The following is a 19,448-nucleotide window of genomic DNA, read 5'->3' on the forward strand; positions in this document are numbered from 1 at the left end:
CAATCCTCATAAAAAGGTGCATGACAGCCCGCCTGGAGTTTGTCAAAATTCACCTAAAGACACTCTGACCATGAGAAACAAGATTCTCTGGTCTGATGAAGCCAAGATTGAACTCTTTGGCCTGAATGACAAGCGTCACGTCTGGAGGAAACCTGGCACCATCCCTACGGTGAATCGTGGTGGCAGCAGCATCATGCTGTGGGTATGTTTTTCAGCGGCAGGGACTGGGAGACTAGTCAGGATCGGGGGAAAGATGAACGGAGCAAAGTACAGAGATCCTTGATGAAAACCTGCTCCAGAGCACTCAGGACCTCAGGCTGGGGTGAAGGTTCATCTTCCAACGGGACAACGACCCTAAGCACACAGCCAAGACAATGCAGGAGTGGCTTCGGGACAAGTCTCTGAATGTCCTTGAGTGGCCCAGCCAGAGCCCGAACTTGAACCCGATCGAACATCTCTGGAGAGACCTGAAAATAGCTGTGCAGCGACGCTCCAAATCCAACCTGACAGAACTTGAGAGGATCTGCAAAGAATAATGGCAGAAACTCCCCAAATACAGGTGTGCCAAGCTTGTAGCGTCATAGCCAAGAAGACTCGAGGCTGTAATCACTGCCAAAGGTGCTTCAATAAAGTACTAAGGGTTTGAGTACTTCATTCTTTTTAATAAATTATCAAACATTTCTAAAAAAGTTGTTTTGCTTTGTCACTATGGTGAATTGTGTGTAGATTGATGAGGGGGGAAAAAACGATTTAATCCATTTTAGAATAAGGCTGTAATGTAACAAAATGTGGAAAAGTCAAAGGGTCTGAATACTTTCCGACGGCACTGTACATGTATTTGATTATTTGTTATTTAAATACTTATTTTCTGTCTTAGTATTTTCTTATGTGGCCCGAATCAACTACTTCTATTGGAAGTATTTTCAAATACTTATTTCAAATACTATTTTCAAAACCTCGGTTAAATGTATGGGAGTGTATTTGAGTATTTTGAAATGCATGCCAATACTGTCCAAGTGTATTTCCAAATGCATTCCAATATTCAACTACTTGTCTTTTCAAATATAACATCATAATACTTTGAAAAGTATGTGAAAGTAATTGATATATTTGAAATAGTATTTGCACCAAGGTCTGACACGCACACAGCTCGCTCTACACATGCACTCACTCTGGACAATGTTTTTCAACAACCAAAGCATTAGCCTGATTATTTAGCCACTGAGCAGATGTCTAATCAACCAGACAAATTCTAGTTAACACTGACGTTTTAAAAGGGGGTCAGCCGATGATGACGACAACGGATTGAATGATTTGTATCACCTTCCTTAGTGTTCAACCTATTTCACATTGTAATCAGGCAACTCCCATAATTCACCACCAGTGTATAGCAACCAGACTGAAAATCACGTAATCACAAGCTCATTAACACTTCATCTCTCCCTCCCTCCCCCAGGGTGGTGATCATGAGTTCCATCCTGGAGAACATGTGTGCTGATGTGTTCCAGCAGACAGGCCTGGCCCTGCGGCCGCCCATGGAGGGCCAGGAGCCCATCCCCTATCGCAACCTGCTCTCAGCTAAGGAGCCCATCCATGAGGCCCTCCGCAAGCAATTCCGCTCGGTGCTGTGGAAGGGCTGGGTGGACAGCGGTGCGCTACACCTCTTTGAGAGCCTGCTGCACACAGGAGGGGTGTTCTGGTTCACCAACAACCTGGTCAAGGTTAGTGAATGTTATGAGATGGGGAGGGGGTAAAGGGGCGGTTGACCTATATAACAGTGGAGTTACTGTACTTTGGTCTTTTGGAAACCTTGCAAGGTGACAATGGGCTACACTTTCTTTTGATGTGTTTTCACGCCTACAAGATTTATCAAAGATATGGTACTAGTTAAACATTTTTATGCTTAATGTCGTAGCACAATATGAATTAGACATCTTTTTTTTCTACTTTGACAAAAGTAGAAAGTAATTCCCGGGTAATCAAATAGCCTATTAGCAAGCATAGCTAAACTAATTTTGTCTAATGCAGATGCACTTAATTTACAAATCAAATGGAAAGAACAGGGATGCAAACAAGTCACCTTTCTGCAAAATTTGCCGTTTTGAATCCAAAATAGGTGACCTACGTGATTCATGTAGATCCGATGAGAAGTTTGGGGGGGGGGGTGGCTTTGGATCACTACTGGCTGTAAGTGAATGAGTGATGCACGTTGGGAGAAATACTGGCTATATCCAAGGTTCAGCCAATCGTTCACATAACAGAATGCAGCACGCAACTGAAGAGAGAAGAGACAGCCAATTTGCTAGTTACAGCATCAGCACACGCTCTGGAAAGACAGCGGAGAGTGGCAATCTGCCTTTTCAGTTACAGCAGCGAGTCCCCTGAACGATAACGAAGCAGTAATTTTAGGTGAGAAGCCTGACCACGGAGACGGGGGTGACAAGGTGATGAAGCCTACTTCATGAGCTGTAACCGAAAAACAGTTGGCATTTGGAAAGTTTGAGGTGAGGGAGAAAGTGTGGTGGAACAAGTATTGTTAGCATTAAGTATCTTGCTAGCTGGCTCGAATTCTCCATTAGCTAGCCAGAGAAATGTTGAGCAACATTAGCCAGCTTAACTGATTAAAATAATTGAGTTTATGGTGTGAAAATTAGCTGGCTAATTTGGTCAGACAGCTAATGTTAATGTTAGCTAACGTTACAACATCAGATGAGCTAACGTTGAGTAAGCGGCTCCTCATCTTTCTGGCTCTCGTTCTTCAGCTGGAAGAAATAATGCAGGTCTGTACTCATCTGGAGCATGTTGGCACTCATTAGGTTGATGGACAGGCAGCGCTCCCAGACAATATCCCTGGAGCTCTCCACCAGGAAGGGTCTGAGTGGGGAGAGCGTTGCCCAAGTAGGAGCAGGTCAGGTAGAGGCTGGTGATCACCACGGCCTGCAGCTGGTGCTCGGTGACTGCCTCGGAGGAGACCACCTTGTGGCACAGCATGTAGACAAACACCACATTGGCTGGGGTGAGGATGCTCTGATTCCCCCAATCGTGGTGGAGCAGGAAGTGGTCCACGCTTTGCAGCCACAGCCCTAGGGCGTTAGGGACAGGAAGCGCAGCAGCTTGCCGGTGAAGGCCTGGACCATCACACTCTTGGGCGTGTCAGGGGGACCTTCTTGTCCGGCTAGGAGGCGTTGTCAGAGCTCTTGACGAGGTCTGGGGTGCTCTGGTCCTGGGTGTGGGTGTACAGGTTCGTGCGGGACTGAGACTTCCCCAGGTTCTCATTGTTGAGGTGGGTCACATTGTTCTGGTTGTTCCCGTTAGGCTGCGCCTTCTTGGAGCCGCCCTTTCGCTTTATGTTGATGAGCGAGCGACGCTTCAGGTTCTTCTCTCTGGCGTTCTTGCTGTTCTGAACTGTTGTGCCGTTGCCCAACATTGCGGGCCCATCTCCAGCCGCCTTCTGATAGCTGGGCGAGAGAGAATACACATTTCCCATGGTGACTGGGTAGTGATCAGGAGACCTTTCGAGTAGATTCTCTCTTGGAACTTAGCTCTCATCATAAGTGTCAATAATGCCTGTGGAAAACTACATGGTACATTTTTGCAAAATGAAATGTATAGCCAGACTACATTTTCCCACATTCAACAGCATTGTGCATTGACAATAGGTTTGTGTTTATTGATTTGATTTTAAGATGTCTTGGTTGTGATTTTGATTTTACTTACTGATTTCAAGTCGATGTAAAAAATCCAAAGATCTTTCTTTGTTGATTTTAAAAGACAGATGGGTTGTTTTTCTTTCTCTGAAAGCATTGAGTTTAAGGCTGTTATTGTTGTGTACATCAACTGCTGTCCAGGGTTCTGGAATCGAGCGTCCCGTCGTAATAAAGGAGCATGGGATACCGTTGCTGTGAAAGATGAAGCCCATGTTCGCCATGATAAAAATCTTTTAACGTCATGTCGCACTGTCTGAAAGTAATACTTTTTGTACGCCATGTCTTCTTGCCTCATTTTGCTATGTTCCTGTCTTGGTTAACTAAATAAATGACTTTTGAGTGGCTGCCAGTGCTAGCAAGCCTATAGCGTTGCATTTCAGTCGACAGCGTATGAATAAAATGTTGCCCCCAGTTTCTAAACCCAGTGGCGCAACTTTGAGACTTCTGGGAACGCATGCGAAGCAGACTCGTCCGACCAGACCTGGGTTTGGAAAGTCAATGGGGAAGTAAAACATTTTCCTTAGATGTTAATTTTCTCAGTCTAAATGCAAAACCTAGATTCGAGCCAATGTCTTAATTAGCTGAAATTGTCATTGTCATTTTCACAAGGTTGTAACTGACACGTTTTCATTTTCATCAAAAACCGCTTTATATCGAAGGGTGCCTTGATTTAATGCCCTGCACATGCGCGGTTTTGCGCGACAGACCGTTAGACCTGATGACGTTTTTCTGCGCATGAACTTAGCGATGTCGCCATGACATCGCCTACATGCGTGATCGGGGATTTCTATTGGTGTAGCAGTTTCTTTATCTTCATACTGTACTCTAATTGGTTTGCTGAATTTGGATCTGTGTCAGATAATAATCGCTCTATTTGAAGTGGGGAAAATGGCAAACAGTTGTAGTATGTCAGGTCGGAGAGGGATAAATGCGCGCTACCAAAGTACATTTGCATTTTCATGTGAAACGCAACATGAGAGAAAGAAAATGACCATCACTTTGTGCGCACTAAAACCACCAAAAAGATGCAGCCTTATTGTAAACAAAGCTGCAGTTGCTCAATCTCAAATACCTACATTTCAATGTTTTCATTTAAAAACAATGTGTAATGTGATGGTATATCCTTGCATGTAACAAAAGTCACATGGATATGTTTTTAAATTAAGACAAAACTTTTACATGAACATAAAACTGCACTTCCCCCCCCCCCCAAAATCTGAACACTCAATAGTGATTTTTCAATATTCAAGTTGTGTGTATGTGAGCATTTACTCTAACTGTATAGGGCAGGGGTACTCAACTACTATTTGAGAAGGTCAGGTCACAGGCATTTCCTAGGTGGGAAAGGTCCGGATGGATAATGTAATTTATCGGCGTAATAACAAACCCCCACCTCGCAACCCATTTGACCCCAAACTGTTCACCCCCTTGTTGGCGGAGAGAATTTTGCAGTTTTAAAGCTAATTTCCCACAATTCTACACATTTCGCATGGGGCAGAGATTTGTTTTGCTGTTTTTTTTAAAGCTAATTTCCTGCAATTATATACATTCTTCCATGTCTTATGTGTGTTTATATGATACCAGGGGTCGAAGCCTGACTGAGTCCAGATCCAGTCCGCCAGTTGAGTATGGAGGGTATAGGGTGTGTATCAATCCATTCCTAATTTCTATGTGTGACTCAGGAGCTGCTGAAGGAGACTCGCCAGGAGTGGGCCAACCGGGTGGTGGAACTGCTCTACAGCATCTTCTGCCTGGACACCCAGCAGATCACTCTCACCCTGCTGGGCCACATCCTGCCCAACCTGCTCACAGACTCAGCCCACTGGCACAGCCTGGCAGATCCGCCCGGCAAGGCCTTGGCAAAGTAAGACAGTCCTCCTAGTGTAGTCTCTCTGGTTCTCAGTGACTATGTGATGTCTGTGCTAGCTAAGTCATAGGGACTGTATATTGCTAGCTACCTGGCTTAATAGGTGACTGTAGGGGCCAGTTTCCAGAACACTGATTTAAGCCTAGTCCTGGACAAAAAAAATCACTTTCAATTGAGATTCCCCATTGAGCATGCTTTTTAGGCCTCATGAGCTGTCCTAAAAGCAGAATTTTTATAATATCACTGTTATATCAACACACTCGTCATTCCCGTTTAACAACTAAATCGCTTTGGCACAGTAGGCGTCAAGTCACGAATGTTGCATAAAACGTTCACAAAAAACATAACAATTATTTTAAGAATTATAGATACAGAACTCCTTTATGCAATCGCGGTGTCCGATTTTAAAATAGCTTTTCGGTGAAAGCACATTTTGCAATATTCTGAGTAGATAGCCTGTGATGGCCGGGCTAGCTATTTTGACACCCACCAAGTTTGGTACTCACCAAACTCAGATTTACTATAAGAAAAATTGGATTATCTTTGCTGTTCTTCGTCAGAATGCACTCCCAGGACTTCTACTTCAACAACAAATGTTGGTTTGGTTCCAAATAATCCATAGTTATATCCAAATAGCGGCATTTGTTCGTGCGTTCAAGACACTATCCGAAGGGTGACGCGCGGACGCGTATCGTGACAAAAAAATTCAAAATATTCCATTACCGTACTTCGAAGCATGTCAAACGCTGTTTAAAATAAATTTTTATGCGATTTTTTTCTCGTAAAATAGCGATAATATTCCGACCGGGAGTCGTTGTTTTCGTTCAAAGACTGAAAATGTCAAATGGACTCTTCACGTGCATGCGCGCACCCGTCTCATTGTTCTCAGATCGACCACTATCCAAATGCGCTACTGTTTTTCAGCCATGGACTGCAAAGTCATCATTCAACGTTCTGGCGCCTTCTGAGAGCCTATGGGAGCCTTAGAAAGTGTCACGTTACAGCAGAGATCCTCTGTTTTGGATAGAGATGACAAAGGCCAAGAAATGGTCAGACAGGGTACTTCCTGTACAGAATCTTCTCAGGTTTTGGCCTGCCATTTGAGTTCTGTGATACTCAGACACCATTCAAACAGTTTTAGAAACGTTGGAGTGTTTTCTATCCAAAGCTACTAATTATATGCATTTTCTAGTTTCTGGGCAGGAGTAATAACCAGATTAAATCGGGTAAATTTTTTATCCGTCCGTGAAAATACTGCCCCCTATCCATAACAAGTTAACAACCATCAGAATTGGTTAGAAAAAGGTTATGCATGCTAATATATTAGGCAACGGGGAAAATTCTATCAAACGTTTCACCATTGCAACATTTAATTTACAGTCACATTCACCGTGGTTGTCTGAAGCATGCTATAAGAGTTCACAGCTGGCGATGCCTCATTGCGTTTGGTTATTCCCCATGTGCAACAATGTCAATGAGCGTCATCACTAGCTTTCCTTTGTGGTACCTGTTGTGATTACCAGCTGAGAAACTTTTATTCATTGATTTTACTCATGGCTCAGGTTGTCTGAGCAGTGGCTTAAAAAGGTCCAATGCATCTGTTTTTATCTCTATCAAATCATTTCTGGGTAAAAGTTAACGTAGCAGATAATGGACCCTAACAGTTATTTATGTTGTTGGTGCTGTATATTAACTAATATACAGTACATGGGTTCTAACTTGAAGTATTTGTTTGTTTATAATTGTACAATTTATGCTCCCGTATGAAGAAAAAAAACCCACTGATTGCCAGAAAGCCCTGAACGCAAGATCGTAATATCTGACTCACACAGTCGAGGAACATATTGCCTGTATAGCCTACTGTAGATGGTAAACTGTAAGTGTCCCTTAACTTTCTAGTATGGAAAACGTCTGTGAGGACTTTTCTACAATATTCACAACATATTGACATAATCTTTGTAGAATATAAATCAAATCAATTACATGTGGAAATAAGTATTTGAGTGAACATTAGCAAGCCAGCAGCAGATAAGACAGTCAATTCTCTCCTCCCTCTCTCCCTGGTTTTAGCTTGCGGCTATCACCATATAGCTGGCTAGATTTAGCATATTTAATAGCCCATACCAGTAACAAACTTAGCTATGTTATCGACATATGGCAGTACACAAACAAAATCAAGCTCACTTCGGCAGCTAGAAAGAAATAGCCATAAATTAATTCAGAAACGGCGGAAGAGGATAGCTAACTATAGCAAGCTAACGTTGGTAGCGTCTTTAACAAGAAGCAACTATGACAACATTGATCCCAAAATAAACTTTCCTATTGAGCAAAATATAAAATGTACCCCTCCAAAGAAAGCATGGCTATGGAGCTTGTGGTTCTTAATTTCTTTACTTTCAAATGAGAGACAAACTTATCACACAAGTCAGAGTTGTACTTAAACTAAATCTTGAATCACTTATTAATAAGGGAGCAGGTCAATACAACAGACACCATATAAAGTGAATCGATTTAGTGCTCTACGATAATGATGGCTGGTCGACAAATCACACTCAGGTGATTTGTTGAGAGCCCCGAGACAAAAGTACAAAGGTATTTTATAGCCAAGATACACCCCTTTCAACCTACATGACGAACAACAGATGTATAGAATGGGTCACAAGGTTAAGATTTGTATGACAGATACTTATAATTTTATCTTTCATTGTACAGACCAGGGTCTGTCCCTGGGGTCATCTCTCCCTGGTACCATATAGAACAGAAACATTAACTCATGCTCTGGAATGTGATATCTCTAGGTTTTATCACCCAAAAGACTTTGTAAGTCTCCTGTCAGTGTTATCTCCCAGAGGCCCATCCTCAATAGAACACACACAATAGTTATAAGAATCCTCTATTCTGTTGCATAAAACAACCATTTGATGCAATTAAAGTATTATAACATAATCTTGCAATTTTTCACCATAAGCTTCTCTGAAATGCCACCAGATCAGTTATTGGATCAATGGCCGAAGTGTGGCATTTCAGTTTAGCCCACACTCGGTGGGCTGTATATAAAACTTCTCCTGAGCCACAGAATGGCTGAATTACAGCAAAACTTGCTTTATACAGTAATAGTAGCAAATCCAAAGCAATTCAGGCATTCTTGAAAGTCAGGAAAATCCTTGTCCTGCAGAGGAACCTGTATTTTTATAGTTTCATATTTTTTATTTTGCAGGCATCTAGAAATAATTGTGGAGTGGAGCTTTCTAGTTACACGGTGATATCACATGCCCCACGTTCTTTCAAAATGATTAGGCAATAATGATTTATTCAGAAAAACACCGTTTCCATCATCACTTGTCGCCAATAAAGTATGACAGCAGAAAAATCCACCCTACAAATTTTGCCAATCTTTAGAACATTTCTCCTATATCTGCCGATTCCATTACACGGAGTGATTTTTTTTTTTTGTTGTTTTTGCGGCATTGCTTTGGTTGAATAAACCTGGGTCAATGGAAACCTGCCTAGTGACCTCCATCGCGGCCAAAACTACTCTTTCCCATTGTACAAGCCTATCTATAGTATGACAGCATCAACAGTTAGCCACCAACAGTTAGCAGTCATGTTTACATTTGGTGAGTTGTTTTTTTTATTTTTATCAGTGTTATTTAGATGGAAGACATGAGCTAAATGCGCTATAGCTAGCTAAAGTTAGCATAGAGATAGCAAGCTAACCCTTTCATTTACCCGGTTCACTTCCATGCTCACTGAAGCCCATGATGATGCTAGGTCTCTGCTGGTGCTTCTGGCTATTTGAGATGCTTGACGAGTAGACGCCCAATTCGCCTGCCTCATTCTCACATGTATCCTGCTTTTTAATAGTTTTTCATGCATTGTGCGGGGTGTTGGATAGTTTCCGAAGTTGGAAAATCTCAAACCAAACTTTTAGAACATTATTGTGATATATAACAATTGATTGTAATTTCAGTGTTTTCTTGCGGTGCTCTAAGTTACTATTATATGCGTTTCTGGCATTGAGAAATGGGTGCTACACTCCCTTTTAAGTACCTTACTATGATTGTTTTAAATTAAAATGGTCAAAGTAACAAAGCAAGAATTTAGATGGGACTGTATGGGAGTGGCCTGAGTGAGGAAGGGAACTGAACTGGCTGTTATTGGCAGAGGTTTGGAACTCTTTTCTTATTGGCTTATTAACTAATTTACAGCCTGGTGATGTCACCAAAACAGGTAAAAATGTAATCCCACCAAAACTGGCGCAAATTTCAGGTGGTCTTTTCAAACCGCTTTTACACTTAAAGGGCATTATCCAGATTTTTCACAATTATCTGATTTTCACAGTATTATTCCAACCTCCACAGTATGGAATACTGTATAAAAAAACACAGGAAAATCACATTTTTGACTGAATTAAAACCTACTCTGAGCTGGGAGTTATGGTCTTAAAACAGGTTTTAACAGTATTCATAGGACCTTTTCTGAGATGCTTTGTGGGTACGGCCCCAGGACTAAGCTTAATCGTTGCCTGTGAAGCAGGCCCTAGTTATGCATCTTCCCTGTACAGTATATATGTACTGAATAAATTGGTTATCTTTTCCTGAATCTTATTTTAACAAATATATTCCTCATCTTTGCATCTTTACTGTTGGTTTTGGCAGTGTTCCATTGTTGATGTCCAGTTGACAGTCTTGTCCTCTTGTTCTCCAGGCTGTCTGTATGGTGTGCTCTCAGTTCCTTCTCCACTCACCACAAAGGCCAGGCCTCAGCTCGACAACGCAAGAGGCAACGGGAGGATATCGAGGTAACAACACAGACAAAAATCAAATTACAAATGATTTAAAGTGCATTTAATGAAGTTACAACACACTTTATGCGCACACAAACTGTATTGTCATGTTTCCTGAGTGCTATGGGTAATGTAGTCTAACATGCCTCTTGTTAACCCCAGGACTACAGTAGCTTGTTCCCTCTGGACGACACGCAGCCCTCCAAGCTCATGCGTCTGCTCAGCTCCAACGAGGACGAGCCAGTGATCCTTTCTAGTCCAGGTCAGTTTGCTGTTTTCTAGTGTCAAAGAAAGTACATCAGCAGCAGGTTCAGTGGACAAACGTTGTAAATAAAAATGTTATGAATAGAGCTGATGTGGTTCCTTATTCTTGTCAGAGGCATGTTTGTTCCCAGCATCAAATATTTCTGTCTGAAATGTTCCGCAACGTTGTGCCTGCTGAATGCCGCCCTGCATATAACGATAATAGTTGATAGTATTATTGTTATATTCTGCTCACTGCAGGAGAGCGCAAGTTTCAAAAGTCTCTTTTTTTTATAATTTTTTCTTACGTGTCTTTTTACTGTGACGTTGTGAATATGCGATCTTTTCATGTGACATCCCAATTGCCTCGGGATGAATGCCTCCACCCAGATTCTATGAAGGTTAAGACAGACTAAGGTTTTGAACCCCCGTCAACAGCAAGTAGACACAAGTTCTCTCAACTAAATGACAGGCAAATGAGCTTGCGCCTGAGCCTTCCAAACAGTGTAAGACTTTTGTGAAATACTGTCTTCGGATCCTCACTTTGTCAGCAAGTTGACGCTTGCATGGCTCATGGTTCATCAAGGCTTTTGATACATTGAAACAATTCATGTCACTAGGGTGATGGGGGCATTCGTAAAAACACCACTAGTGTAATTCAACTAATTAGTGTCAGGTAGAAACCCAATGTGTAAAAATGGGGTGTAGAGGGACATTTTGGGCAAACACACTTTAAGTGAAGTGGGATGTAATGTTTAGAGTAGTGGATGGAAAACAGTTATTTAGACATTTGTGTTCCTCTGCCATTTCCCTTAAATAGGAAGGAGTGTCCTTAAAGACTCATTTCACCAGTCCTTTTTACCCTTCGTCTCCTACACCTGGGCGGCAGGTAGCCTAGTGGTTAGAGCATTGGGCAATAACCAAAAGGTTGCTGGATCAAATCCCCGAGCTGACAAGGTAAAAATCAGTCTTTCTGCCCCTGAGCAAGGCAGTTAACCCACTGTTCCCCGGGCGCCGAACACGAGGATGTCGATTTAATAAAGCCCCCGCACTTCTCTGATTCAGAGGCTTAAATGCTGAAGACACATTTCAGTTGAAGGCATTCAGTTGTACAACTGACTAGGTATCCTCATTTCTGACACCGTTTCTTTTACACCCTTCTTTTCTGACACCGTTTCTTTTACACCCTTCTTTTCTGACACCGGTTATTTTACACCCTTCTTTTCTGACACCGGTCCTTTTACACCCTTTTCTGACACCCGTCCTTTCCTTTGAAATCCATTAAGGGAAGTGGACCAGTGCCAACTTAGAGCAGGAGGTTATGGATTTGAGACGTAAGGAGAACTTCCTTATTCAAAGACTATCAGAGCCGTGACGTGTATTGAGACAACTTCCATATGGGGTCTTTAACCTTGGCTGCCTATAACCCCCTACTCTCTTGACTTTGCTATTGAAGACCTTTTCTCCTTTCCAATTGATTGTCACTATAATGACCTTTGATCTTTACCTTGTCTCCTGTGGTTGTGTTAGGTGACCGGTCCATGTCCACCTCCCTGTCGGCCTCCCAGCTCCACACGGTCAACATGAGGGACCCTCTCAACCGCGTCCTAGGTTAGAACCACGCACCTGTCTTAAACCTTTAGCACCTCACAGGCATCATGGTTTACCAGTATGGTTTACCAGTATGGTTTACCAGTATGGCTTACCAGTATGGCTTACCAGTATGGCTTACCAGTATGGCTTACCAGTATGGCTTACCAGGGCCTAAGCAATTGACAGTTTTCCCCGCTTTTGATATTTTCATAATTTTAAATGTGCCTTTATGTTGTATTGCTTCTCATAATGATCATTTTACGATTTAATTCTTACTTCTATTTAATTTAAAAAAATGTTTCATAAATCTGTCCCCTTGTCTTTAGTTGACCTCTCTTACATCTGCCATGCTCTTTTCCTCTGAAGCCAACCTCTTCCTGCTGATCTCATCCATCCTGGGCTCCAAGACGGCAGGGCCACACACCCAGTTCGTGCAGAGCTTCATGGAGGAGTGTGTGGAGTGTCTGGAGCAGGGCAGCCGCGGAAGCATTCTGCAGTTCATGCCTTTCACCATGGTGAGTAGTGAGAGGGAAACTAGGGTTATCCATGTGATAGCAGTTGGTGATGAACAACTTTGATAGTGATTGTGACCTCCAGCATGAGATATTTACGTAATACAAGTTAGATTACTGCCATGATGGGTTTTAGTGGTGTTGAAGAATGTGGAGAATGCCACAGCTGTTCACGTGTGTGTGTGTGTGTGTGTGTGTCTCCGTCCCCAGGTCTCAGAGCTGGTGAAACTTCCTGCGCTGGCCAAGCCCAAGGTGGTCTTGGGAATCACAGACTTGACTCTGCCCCTGGGGAGGAGGGTGGCAGCCAAGGCCATCTCAGCCTTATAGACCCCTAATGGTGTCCACTGCACGGGAACCCACCGCCGCCTTCTCCATGGATTCTATTCCACCAGTCACTCAGGTCCAAACCCAACTTCCACTTAAATTTTTGCTCCTCTAAACTTGGCCCCTGCTATATTAGTTTCATCACCCTGGCATAGAAATGCCAGTTTCAGCATACTCCTGAGTTGGTGACCAAATAGTTCTGTTATTAAACCATGGTTGCATCCATCATTCATTCAAAGGTAGTTTGTCTTTCATTTTGATCTCTATGGTTGCTATATATCAGTGTTTTACTCCCCTGGCTTCCTATCGATACAATGTACATAATGTCTTTTTATAATAAAGAATCATGTAAAATGTAAGTACTTTTGTATGTTAATTTATGCTGATATTTTTCAGATTTCTATTATTTTCACTTAACTTATATTCAACTTTGTGTTTAAGTGACCTTCAGCACTCGTACGAGAGTAATAGGTTACCAGTATCATTGTTTAGTGACGTCCTGCCTTGACTGGCTTTGAATTTTGTCAAAAAATATGGCTGGTGAATGTCACGATGAGAGAGAGAGAGAGAGAGAGAGAGAGAGAGAGAGAGAGAGAGAGAGAGAGAGAGAGAGAGAGAGAGAGAGAGAGAGAGAGAGAGAGAGAGAGAGAGAGAGAGAGAGAGAGAGAGAGAGAGAGAGAGAGAGAGAGAGAGAGAGAGAGAGAGAGAGAGAGAGAGAGAGAGAGAGAGAGAGAGAGAGAGAGAGAGAGAGAGAGAGAGAGAGAGAGAGAGAGAGAGAGAGAGAGAGGAGAGAGAGAGAGAGAGAGAGAGAGAGAGAGAGAGAGAGAGAGAGAGGAGAGAGAGAGAGAGAGAGAGAGAGAGAGAGAGAGAGAGAGAGAGAGAGAGAGAGAGAGAGAGAGAGAGAGAGAGAGAGAGAGAGAGAGAGAGAGAGAGAGAGAGAGAGAACAGTTTCATAAGTTCCCCACTGACTTAAAAATAAGTTAAGGCTTACTTCATAAATACAAAATGAAAAAATGTACCAATATTCCATAGATGGACAACATACAGTAGGACATTGCATTTCCCCCCCCAAAAAAATAACAGTTCTCAATGACACCCTAAGAAGGAAAAACATTGATAACAGCTTAAGACTTGCTCACAAATCTTACAGGGGAATTATTAAGTAGACAACTGAAATATGCAATAAAAAAAAGCATTTACAGTGCATTTGGAAAGTATTCAGACCCCTTGACTTTTTCCACATTTTGTTACATTTACAGCCTTATTCTAAAACTGATTAAATTGGGGGTTTTTTCAACCAGCTAATAACACCCAATAACGATGAAGCAAAAACAGGTTTAGACATTTTTACTACTTTACAAAAAAATACAAGAAATGGAAATATAACCTTTTACGTAAGTATTCAGACCCTTTACTCAGTATCTTGTTGAAGCGTCTTTGGCAGCGATTACAGCCTCGAGTCGTCTTGGACAAAATAAGTTAGTGTGCCCCTGGCTATCCGTAAATAAATACATTAAATCGTGCCTTCTGGTTTGCTTAATATAAGAGATCTGAAATTATTTATACCTCTACTTTTGATACTTAAGTATATTTAAAATTAAATACTATTTCTCAAGTAGTATTTTACTGGGTGACTCACATATTACTTGTCATTTTCTATTAAGGTATCTTACTTTTACTCAAGATTGACCAATGGGTACTTTTCCACCACTGTAGACTAGTCTCCCAGTCACTGCAACTATAAAAAAAAACATCCCCACAGCATGATGCTGCCACCATCATGCTTCACCGTAGGGATTGTGCAAGGTTTCCTCCAGACGTGATGCTTGGCATTCAGGCCAAAGAGTTCAATCTTGGTTTCATCAGAACAGAGAATCTTGTTTCTGATGGTCTGAGAGTCTTTGGGTGCCTTTTGGCAAACTCTAAGTGGGCTGTCATGTTCCTTTTACTGAGGAGTGGCTTCTGTTTGGTCACTACCATAAAGGCCTTATTTGGTGGAGAGATGCAGAGATGGTTGTCCTTCTGGAAGGTTCCATCGCCACATCTCCATAGATCTCTGACAGAGGTTCCTGCAGCACTAATTCCAGAAAGTTTTGGGACACTAAAGTCCATGGAGAATAAGAGTACCTCCTCCCAGCTGCCCATTGCACTGAGACTAGGAAACACTGTCACCACCGATAAATCCATAATAATTGAGAATTTCAATAAGCATTTCTCTACGGCTGGCCATGCTTCCCACCTGGCTATCCAAACCCTGGCCAACAGCTCCGCACCCCCCGCAGCAACTGGCCCAAGCCCCCCCGCTTCTCCTTCACCCAAATCCAGACAGCTGACGTTCTGAAAGAGCTGCAAAATCTGGATCCCTACAAGTCAGCTGGGCTAGACAATCTGGACCCTCTCTTCCTAAAATTATCCGTCGCAATTGTTGCAACCCCTATTACCAGTCTGTTCAACCTCTCTTTCGTATCGTCTGAGATTCCTAAAGATTGGAAAGCGGCCTCGGTCATCCCCCTCTGCAAAGGGGGAGACATTCTAGACCCAAACTGTTACAGACCTATATCCATCCTGCCCTGCCTTTCTAAAGTCTTCGAAAGCCAAGTGAACAAACAGATCACCGACCATTTCAAATCCCACCGTACCTTCTCCACTATGTAATCTGGTTTCCGAGCTGGTCACAGGTGCACCTCATCCACGCTCAAGGTCCTAAACAATATATCCTCTATCAATAAAAGACAGTACTGTGCAGCCGTCTTCATTGACCCGGCCAAGGCTTTCGACTCTGTCAATCACTGTATTCTTATCAGCAGACTCAACAGCCTTGGTTTCTCCAATGACTGCCTCGCCTGGTTCACTAACTACTTCTCAGAGTTCGGTGTGTCAAATCGGAGGGACTGTTGTCCGGACGTCTGGCAGTCTATGGGGGTGCAACAGGGTTCAATTCTCGGGCCGACTCGTTTCTCTGTATGTATCAACAATGTCGCTCTTGCTGTGGGTGATTCTTTGATCCACCTCTACGCAGACGACACCATTCTGTATTCATCTGGCCCTTCTTTGGACACTCTTAACACACCTCCAAACAAACTTCAACGTCATTCAACACTCCTTCCGTGGCCTCCAACTGCTCTTAAATGCTAGTAAAACTAAATGCATCCTCTTCAACCGATCGCTGCCTGCACCTGCCTGCCTGATTAGCATCACTACTCTGGACGGTTCCGACCATGAATATGTGGACAACTATAAATACCTAGGTTTCTGGTTAGACTGTAAACTCTTCTTCCAGAGTCACATTAAGCATCTCCAATCCAAAGTTTAATCTAGAATCGGCTTCCTGTTTCGCAACAAAGCCTCCTTCACTCATGCTGCCAAAGATATCCTCGTAAAACTGACTATCCTACCGATCCTTGACTTCGGCAATGTCATTTTCAAAATAGCCTCCAACACTCTACTCAGCAAATTGGATGCAGTCTATCACAGTGCCATCTGTTTTGTCACCAAAGCCCCATATACCACCCACCACTGTGACCTGTATGCTCTCGTTGGCTGGTCCTCGCTACATATTCGTCGCCAAACCCACTGGCTCCAGGTCATCTATAAGTCTTTGCTTGGTAAGGCTCTGTCTTCTCAGCTCACTGGTCACCATAGCAACATCCACCCGTAGCACGCGTTCCAGCAGGTATATCTCACTGGTCATCCCCAAAGCCAACACCTGTTTGGCTGCCTTTCCTTCCAGTTCTCTGCTGCCAATGACTGGAACGAATTGCAAAAATCACTGAAGTTGGAGACTTATATCTCCCTCCCTAACTTTAAGCGTCAGCTGTCAGAGCAGCTTACTGATCGCTGCAGCTGTACACAGCACATCTGTAAATAGCCCATCCAACCAACTACCTACCACATCCCCATATTTGTTTTTGTTTTTCTGCTCTTTTGCAGACCAGTATTTCTACTTGCACATCCTCATCTGCACATCTATCACTCCAGTGTAAATTTCTAAATTATAATTACTTCGCCACTATTGGCCTATTTATTGCCTCACCTCCTTTACTTAATTTACACACACCCATACAGATTTTCTATTGTGTTATTGACTGTACGATTGTTTATCCCATGTGTAACTTTGTTGTTTTTGTCGCACTGCTTTGCTTAATCTTGGCCAGGTCGCAGTTGTAAATGAGAACTTGTTCTAAACTGGCCTACCTGGTTAAATAAAGGTGAAATTAAAAAACACAAACCCCCTTTAAAAAAATGTACTTCTAAGTTAGGTGTTTTCTTTGACAGTGATAGTATTGATTCTATCATTGAGTTATCAGATGTTTTAAGTATCCTTCTTTCTCTGAAATAACTATCTTGTATCTTAATTACCGTTCATCTAATAAATTTTCTTGTGTATTTTCCAGAGCTTGACACTTTTTGCCCATGCTCCTTTCTTGTCCTCATCCAGTTGCTCAGTGAGGGGGGACTTTTACAGCAGAGACACTCACTCCAACTACTCATCGGGATATTCATTGTTGATGATGACACTCATACAATAGTGAATAGGAGTTTTTTTTACATACTACCGTAGCATATACCCCTATACTTATACCAGTTGATGGGAATTTCACCAACCTATCAAAATGCTCAAGAATATTGATTTAAAGCACTTGAACCAGTTATCTGTTCTGAGTAATATCGACAGTAATTTAGTGAAAGAGTGAGAATCTTGCAATGGATTTACAATATTTTAATTGAATAAACATTTTAATTGAATACAGTGTATAGTATGTGAAAATAAAAAGGATCTTTAACCATCTTAAACACACATCTTAAACTGTGGTGGCATGGTGCTACAACTTGGCAACTGTGTTGAGCAAATTCCAAAAAATGACTGTGTAACAAGACAAATTGCTGTAATAATTTATAATGTTCATATATATTATACATTTTAGCATAAACTGAGTAGACCAGCAGATTAGCATAAGATAGTGTATGAACAGGTCATAAGCCATTGCACACGTGCAGGGGGGGAAGATCTTCCTGGCCTATACCCTGCCTTGTCTCAGCGTAGTAAGTTAGTGGTCTGTTGACATCCCAGAAGTAATGTCGGGGCTGTGCTTCGCAGAGTGGGTGGTGTTAACTCTTTCCTGGTTGGCCCCGTCCAGGGGTGACTTTGGACGGGGAAACGATATCTCCCAACCCCCCTGTCTCAGTCCCCAGTATTTACAGTGCCTTCGGAAAGTATTCAGACCCCTTGACTTTTTCCACATTTTGTTACGTTAGTCTTATTCTAAAATGTTTTGTTTTTTTATTCCACTTATCAATCTACACACAATACCACATAATGACAACGGGAAAACAGGTTTTTAGAAATGTTTGCAAATTTATTAGAAATAAAAAACAGATTTACATAAGCATTCAGACCCTTTGCTGTGAGACTCAAAATGGAGCTCAGGTGCATCCTGTTTCCATTGATCATCCTTGAGATGTTTCTACAACTTGATTGGAGTCCACATGTGGTAAATTCAATTGACTGGACATGATTTGGAAAGGCACACACCTGTCTATATAAGGTCCCACAGGTGACAATGCATGTCAGAGCAAAAACCAAGCCATGAGTTCGAAAGGATTGTCCGTAGAGCACCGAGACTGGATTGTGTCGAGACACAGATCTGGGGAAGCGTACCAACAAATATCTGCAGCATTGAAGGTCTCCAAGAACACAGTGGCCTTCATCATTCTTAAATGGAAGAAATTTGGAACTAGCGAGACTCTTCGTAGAGCTGGCCGCCAGTCCAACTGAGCAATCGGAGGAGAAGGGCCTTGGTCAGGGAGGTGACCAAGAAGCCGATAGTCACTTTGACAGACCTCCAGTGTTCCTCTGTGGAGATGGGAGAACCTTCCAGAAGGACAACCATCTCTGCAGCACTCCACCAATCAGGACTTTAGAGTGGCCAGACGGAAGCAACTCCTCAGTAAAAAGCACGACAGCCAGCTTGGAGTTTGCCAAAAGGCACCTAAAGGATTCTCAGACCATGAGGAACAAGATTCTCTGGAGGAAACTTTGCACAGTGAAGCATGGGGGTAGCAGCATCATGCTGTGGGGATTTTTTTCAGCGGCAGGGACCAGGGAAAGGAGCAGAGAAAAGTACAGAGATTCTTGATGTAAACCTGATCCAGAGGGCTCTGGACCTCAGACTGGGATGGAGGTTCACCTTCCAACAGGACAGCAACGTTATGCACACAACCAAGACAACACAGGAATGACTTTGGGACAAGTCTCTGAATGTCCTTTAGTGGCCCAGCTAGAGCCTGGACTTGAACCCAATCAAACATTTCTGGAGAGGCCTGAAAATAGCTGTGCAGCGACTCCTTCCAACCTAACAGAGCTTGAGAGAAACCCCCCAAATACAGGTGTCCCAAACTTGTAGCGTTATACCCAA

The 19,448-nt window shown here is 42.6% G+C and overlaps 1 protein-coding gene and 1 pseudogene across 3 annotated transcripts in view; one reads left to right on the top strand and one right to left on the bottom strand.

The window, feature by feature from the left end:
• The window catches only part of LOC115200945 (mediator of RNA polymerase II transcription subunit 24), a 32,834-nt gene extending 19,443 nt beyond the window's left edge, over nucleotides 1–13,391 (top strand). For all 3 annotated transcript variants that reach the window (XM_029764085.1, XM_029764086.1, XM_029764087.1), the window contains exons 20-26: nucleotides 1,457–1,721; nucleotides 5,390–5,571; nucleotides 10,282–10,375; nucleotides 10,523–10,622; nucleotides 12,134–12,214; nucleotides 12,563–12,711; nucleotides 12,919–13,391. In XM_029764085.1, coding sequence (XP_029619945.1) covers nucleotides 1,457–1,721; nucleotides 5,390–5,571; nucleotides 10,282–10,375; nucleotides 10,523–10,622; nucleotides 12,134–12,214; nucleotides 12,563–12,711; nucleotides 12,919–13,035 — 988 coding nt within the window. In that variant the 3' untranslated portion in view covers nucleotides 13,036–13,391. The remainder of the gene's footprint in view (nucleotides 1–1,456; nucleotides 1,722–5,389; nucleotides 5,572–10,281; nucleotides 10,376–10,522; nucleotides 10,623–12,133; nucleotides 12,215–12,562; nucleotides 12,712–12,918) is intronic.
• Nucleotides 2,627–3,557, bottom strand: LOC115200947 (cyclin-dependent kinase 5 activator 1-like; annotated as a pseudogene).
• Nucleotides 13,392–19,448: the final 6,057 nt, after the last annotated feature.

Source organism: Salmo trutta, chromosome 10 (genome assembly GCF_901001165.1).
Source record: "Salmo trutta chromosome 10, fSalTru1.1, whole genome shotgun sequence".
Lineage (NCBI taxonomy): Eukaryota > Metazoa > Chordata > Actinopteri > Salmoniformes > Salmonidae > Salmo > Salmo trutta.